This window comes from Mustela erminea, chromosome 4, assembly GCF_009829155.1.
Source record: "Mustela erminea isolate mMusErm1 chromosome 4, mMusErm1.Pri, whole genome shotgun sequence".
Taxonomy (NCBI): domain Eukaryota; kingdom Metazoa; phylum Chordata; class Mammalia; order Carnivora; family Mustelidae; genus Mustela; species Mustela erminea.
In genome coordinates, this window is record NC_045617.1 from 46,736,525 (window position 1) to 46,743,254 (window position 6,730).

The 6,730-nt window shown below is 38.4% G+C and overlaps 1 protein-coding gene across 1 annotated transcript; it reads left to right on the plus strand.

Annotated features, from left to right (window-relative positions):
• Positions 1 to 4,979: 4,979 nt before the first annotated feature.
• LOC116589319 (60S ribosomal protein L35a-like) lies at positions 4,980 to 5,382 on the plus strand. Its single transcript, XM_032341332.1, has one exon. The coding sequence runs from the start codon at positions 5,032 to 5,034 to the stop codon at positions 5,380 to 5,382; it is 351 nt and encodes a 116-aa protein (XP_032197223.1). The 5' UTR covers positions 4,980 to 5,031.
• The last annotated feature ends 1,348 nt before the right edge of the window (positions 5,383 to 6,730 follow it).

The window sequence follows — 6,730 nt, forward strand, 5'->3', positions numbered from 1 at the left end:
GGGGTGAGGTGGAGGGTTTTAAGGGAACAAAGAGAATGTCAGTGTCAAGACATTTGATTCTTTGTGGAGTGTGAACACACGGGCCCCATAGGTACAAGTAGTGATACTAGCCACCTTCATGGAACGTGGCTCAGAGAGCGTTAGGGAAAGTGTATGAGACTGAGAAGGAAAACCTAAGGGATGTTGTGGAAGAGAATACAAAATGCTGTAGTGGAGACAAATAAAGGTAGGTGGGGGGCAAGCCCAAAGATAGAGCTATAGAGGCTTAACTGGCTAGAGAACTTAGCCCTTATTGGTTCTCTGAGTGAGAACCAGGTTGTAAATGGTGATATCTGTGACACGAGTCTCCAGCGTCCCTTTATGCCATTTCTATGTCCTTTCCCTTCTGTTTGGTAGCCCGTGAGCTCTGCTGGCTCTGTTTTCATATTTTTCTGTGTTCTGGATGTACCATTTGTGAGTGCTATGCTCTTCTTTCATCGCTTCTCTGGTCTTTAAAATGTATTGTATCTCATTTTGAAATGCTAGATTACAGTTGTCAGTTCCTTTGTGACCATATCTTATTTTTTTTTTTTTCTGCTACGAGGTAATTATCCCAGGACAGCTGACCTTTAAACAATATGGGTTTGAGCTGCATGGGTCCACTTATATGTGGATTTTTTTAAATACAGTATTATAAGTGTATTTTCCTTATGATTTTCTTAACATTTTCTTTTCTCTAACTCACTTTATTGTAAAAATAGAGTATATAATACGTATGACATAGAAGATACATATTAATCAACTATTTCTGTTTTTGGTAAAGGCTCTCAGTAAACAGTAAACTTTTAGTAAAATTTTTTTTGGTGGGGGACAAAACTTATATAGGGATTTTCAAATGTTGGGGGGCTCGGTGTCCATAATCTCAGTGTTGTTCGAGGCTTTGAGAGCCTTGATTGTGATTGCTCAGATCACTCCTTTCCTGCTCCATCTTCTGTCTTCCCATGACCTCTCTGGGTCTCTGGAGGTTTTCTGCACATACTCCAAGTAAGAGCCTTCAGAGCCCCTGCACATTAGTGTGGTGCCCCACAATCTTCTCTGGAAGCATGATTCCTCCCTCTGAGTGTGATCTCTTGGTGGGCTGCTTCCAGTTTTCCAGCTCAGAGCTGTCAGATGTCCTCTGCAGCTTTCCTGATACCGGGAGACACCAGGGAGAGGAGAGACACCTGCCCCTCAGCCCCACTCATTTCTTGAGGATTCGTTTTCATAGAGATTCTCTCTTCCTCTCTTCTTTCTCTCTCTGCCTCTCCCCACCCCTTTCTGTTATATTACACTATTTTGTGAAAGATTTTGGAGAGATAAACAAACTTCTCCAGCAACTCTCCATTTTGCTCCTCTCAGAAGGTCCCCTGTACTAGTCAGGGTTCTGCAGTGAAACAAAACCATTAAGATATAGATAGGTATACATATAAACAGAAACTTCCTACAGGAGTTGGCACATGTATCACAGAGGTGGTGATGCTCCATGATCTGTTGACAGTAAGCTAAAGGACTAGGAAATTCCATGGTGTGATTCAGACTTCAGGAAGTTCAGAGGCCTGAAAATCAGGACCTGAGTGTCTGATGGTGGAGAAGATGGATGCCCCAGCTCCAGTAAAAGAGCAAATTCACCCTTCCTCCTCTTTTTTGCTCTATTCAGCTCAGTGGTTTGCCAACGATGCACACTGGAGTTGGAGATACAGCCTTCTTTACTCAGTCTACCAATTCAAATATTAGTATCTTCCAGAAATATCCTCACAGACACACCCAGAAATAATGTTTTACCAATTATCTGGGCATCCCTTAGCCCGTTCGAGTTGACACATAAGACTAACCATCACACCATCCCTACCCTTTAGGTTGAAATTGTTCCTTCTTTGGGTTCTAGGATTTCAAATCCCTGTCTTTGGGCCTCTGACTCCCTGAAAAATCTGATAGATTTCTATAGTTCCCTTGTCTAATTGTCCCTCTTTATGTAATAATCAAGTGCTGTGTCTTTAACTTTTTCTCCATAATTTTTCTGGGCAGTTTTTTACTGTACCTGCTATTTTTAAGGCTTTAAGATTTTAAGACTTCTCCAACATGTATCCAATTCTCTTCCAGTTTAGTTCTCTGCTAAACTTCAGACCCATGTTTCAGGTTTTTATTTAGATGTACAACGGGTGAATTAAATTTGGAAATTCCAAAACTAAACATGTCAGCTTCCCACTAGAAACAATTTTACCCTAATTCAGTGGCCAGAATCAATTTCTCCAAAACTAGGTAATCATTCCAGATTCTTCCCTGGACTCCTTTATTTTGGAGATCTCTAACTTTTGTCAATTCTTAGCATCACTATAGACTGAATGTTTGTGTCATATTTCAACCTAATTCCTGATGTAATGGCATTAGGAGTTCTTCATGAATGGGATTGGTAGCCATAGGAAAGAGAACCCAGAGGAGATAATGCATGGCATGGTGATTACAGTTAGCAATACCATGTTATATATTTGAAAGTTGCTAAGAGAGAAAATCTTAAAAGTTCTCATCACAAGAAAAAAACTTGAAACTGCAAGGTGATAGGTGTTAACTTATTGTGGTGATCATTTCACAATATAACATCTATCAAAACATTATGTCATAAACTACTATAATTATATGTAAATTATATCAATAAAACTGGAAAAATATTTTAAAAAATTAAAAAATTGAAATAGAAAAAGATTCTGCCATTCAAGTTAACATTATGTAGATAATTGGGTTAATATTGCTATTAACACCATTAAAATAACTAGATCTTTGCATGCTTTGAATAAATGTACTAATAAGAAGCTATTAGGTTTTTATAAAGGAGTTATCTCAGTGTATATCAACATAGTTTTATAAACATCATTAATTTTTCATATTAACAATTGTTTTTAAGTGTGATTGAGCAATGCTTTGACAGCACTGAAAAAGCTCAAGGCAAAGGAATTTAGCAGAAAAATAAAGTAATATATTTATTAGCATGAGATGAATTCTTGTCTCCAAAAACCTATTGCTATGGGATAGGCCTACTTTATAACCTATCCTATGGGATCAATCAACTTTATAACATGACTGGGAAATTTTTGTCACTTTGAAAAGCTTTTTCCTTTGCTTTCAAATTTTCTGGCAAACAAAACACTGTTCAGAAACTCACTATCATAAAAGGAAAACTATGTTTCTGATCTTTTTCTTCCCTTAGTCAAGAGCAAGAGCAGTTTATTATGTCCTTCTTTGACATTCTCTTCTTTTGAAACCTTATTTGTAGCCCCAATTTCTCACATCTGAATAATTTTTTCTAAGGTCCACTTTTTTTTTTCATTTGTACACACATGCAATCCCTTTTCAACATATGAAGAGCTACTTTTATTTCATCAACATATTAGTACATATAAGCAAACTCTTATCAATAGCATTGTTATGACATTTTATGTACTTTTTCCCCCAGAGTCTCCCAATAAGTTAAAAACCCAGGTGGCTGGGGGTGCCTGGATGGCTCAGTTTGTTGAGTGGCATACTCTTGATTTCAGTTCAGGTCATGATCTCAGGATCTTGAGATGGAGTCCCGAGTTAGGGTCTGTGCTCAGTGGGGAGTCGGCTTGGGATTTTTCTTTCCCTCCATCCCTCTCGCTCATTCTTTCTCTCTCTCAAATAAATAAAACAAATCTTTAAAAACAACCAACCAAAAAACCAACCTGGGTATCTGGTCTTTATTCTGAAGTAATTTAGTTTAATACATTGGCTGTGATATCTCTAATTTTTGTTTAACTAAGAAGGCTTGATTAGTACTGTCTTTAAACATAAAAACTGATATTTACAGCTAGCTGTCCTATCAGTATATTTCTATAAAATGATTTTAATATTCATGTAGTTTTTACATTTTATTAAAGACGTCTTTTAAAGTCTTCACTTTACAACTTTAAATTTTTGTTTTGATAAAGGTAATTTGATAAAGATATAAAATATTTTCTCTTAATTTAAATGTATAATTTTTTTTATAGAAATGAATATTGCTAGCGCAGTTGTAATCCAGGTCCCTCTAGGAGTTAAAAAAAGGAAAACTATTCTAACATGTTTTTCAGAGAGATTATTTTCAAATAGGCTAGACTGATTCCAGAATGGAAATCAGCCACTAGAAAAATTTAAACAGTCAATACTGCTTTTTAGAAATCGGATTAAACTTCATGTTAAAATTGAGAAGAGGGATCAGAATTTCAACAGTTCTCTAAAAAAAAAAAAAATGGGGATATTTAAAAAAATTTTTAATAAGCCTTGCTTATAATATGTAAATAAAAAATGCATCTGATTTTTGCAAAATCTAAATCATGCAATCATTTTATATGTAAGAATGCTAATGGAGAAGATTGGATACTTCTTGAAATTTAGTTGGTCTGACTCTTAGAAGCTTCAGGACCCACTCCCACTCAGGAATGTGGCTGAACCAAATTTTAACTGCCAATTTGCCCACAGGAGTGCATTGATCAGAGCTAAAACTTTCCTTGTGGAGATGCTTATAATGCCTTTTCCAGAAGTTGTAGATTTAGCGGGTGTGTCTTTCCTCAGATCTTTAGAGTATCTGCACAGGTACATTATTTTATAGTGATATAATATCACCGTATGGAAATGTTTTGAGCTTTGGATTCACAAGGGAGATGAGCTGCAGTTTGTGGTTTGGACAGGGTGGACCTTAGGCTATGGCCAAATGAAAGATATAAAAGAAAGAAGACAGGGTGCTTGGATGGCTCAGTTGGTTTAGCATCTGCCCTGGGCTCAGGTCATGATCCCAGGGTCCTGGGATGGAGTCCTGCATTTCCTCAGCAGGGAGTCTGCTTCTCTCTCTGCTCCTCCCCACTGCCCAACGTGTGCTCCCTCTCTCTCTGACATATAAATAGAGAAATAAATAAAATCTTTTAAAAAGGGAAGAAGACAAATATGTAGAAAAGTGCTTTTTCCCCGCCATCTTGGGGTCTGTGGAGGCCTGCTGGGAACAGGACTCCTCTAAAACGCCGAATAATGTCTGGAAGGCTGTGGTCCAAGGCCATTTTTGCTGGCTATAAGCGGGGTCTCCGCAACCAGAGGGAGCACACAGCTCTTCTTAAAATCGAAGGTGTATATGCTCGAGATGAAACGGAATTCTATCTAGGCAAGAGATGTGCTTACGTGTACAAAGCAAAGAACAACACAGTGACTCCTGGTGGCAAACCAAACAAAACCAGAGTAATCTGGGGAAAAGTAATTCGTGCTCATGGAAACAGCGGCATGGTTCGTGCCAAATTCCGAAGCAACCTTGCTGCTAAAGCCATTGACCACAGAATCCGTGTGATGCTGCCCCTCAAGGATTTAAATTTAATGAAAAATAAATAAAGGCGTAGATTTGTTCTCTTGTAAAAAAAAATGTAGAAAAGTGTTAATAACATTCTTTTTATATCAACTCCTGATTTCTCCCTCCAAAATCATTCCTCTCTTCCCATTCCCCCAGTGAAGGACTCTTGTCTCACTCACAAATTTGGTTCCTCAGGCCCCAAACTTTCTTGAGTCATCATTGAATATTTCTTTCACATCCTACATCTAGTCTACCAGCGAATCCTGTTGGCATTGCATTCATAATACATCACAGATTTGGCCATTTCTTATCACTTCTGCCTCCACCACCCTAGTCCCCATATTCTTTTTCACCAGGACTATTGCAATGGCCTCCTAGCTGGTATTCCCTAGTTCTGCTCTAGCCTCCTTGCTTGCTTTCTTCTGACACTTGGCAGCTCATATGAGATCCTTTAAAAATGTAAATCAGATCATTTCACTCCTCTGCTCAAATTTACCACACCTCCCATCACATTTACTGCAAGGCCCCCTATCAGTGGTTCTCAAACATATATCTGGACAGAAGAATCACCTGGGGAGTTTTGCAAATTACCTTTGCTTGGGGACCATCCCCAAACAACTGAAGTCAGTTCTCTAGGTTTAGGATCTGTGAATTTTCAAAGCTCCCCAGTTAAGCGGCTGCCTTCCGCTCAGGGCCAAGGGGGATGAATTCCCTGAGTCTCCCTCTACCCCTGCCTGCCACTTCCCCTGCTTGTGCTCTCTCTCTGCTAAATAAATAAAATACAATCTTTAAAATAAATTTATTAAAAAAATAAAAATTCCCCAGATGGTTCAAGGGCACATTGATGGTTGACGGTCTTTTCTGGCTACCTCTCCAACCCCGTTGCCCACCCCTCTTCTCTCTATTCCCTCTGATCTACTGTGTTGACTTCCTTGCTGCTCCTCAGGCTTGCCAGGATTATTCACGACTCAGGCTTCTGCCCATGCTGCTCTTCATTTCAGCCAGCTACATAGCTCATTCCCTCACTACATTCAGATCTCTGCTCAAATGTCACCTAAGAGGACTTCCTGGGCATCTGATCTAAAATAGTTCTCAGTCCTCCTCTTGCTCTCTTTAGTTTTCTTAAAGGAAGTGTTAACATTATGCTAATAATACACGTGTTGCGGTTTCTTTTTTCCTTCTGTCTCATCACTAAGAACTTAGGTAAAATCGAGGAGACTAGAGATTTTGTCTAATTTGCTCACTGCCATATTTCAAGTTTGTAGAACAGTTCCTAGCACCTAAGTATTGTAAAAGCTTAATACAGATTGATTTATTAGCATTTAAAAATTGTTTTTAAACTATTTATTTGTTTGTTTGTTTGTTTATTAGTTTGGCCAGTGGTAGAAA

Bases quoted from the DNA above. Each gene is read 5' to 3' on its own strand.
- LOC116589319 (XM_032341332.1), top strand. From the start codon at position 5,032: ATGTCTGGAAGGCTGTGGTCCAAGGCCATTTTTGCTGGCTATAAGCGG.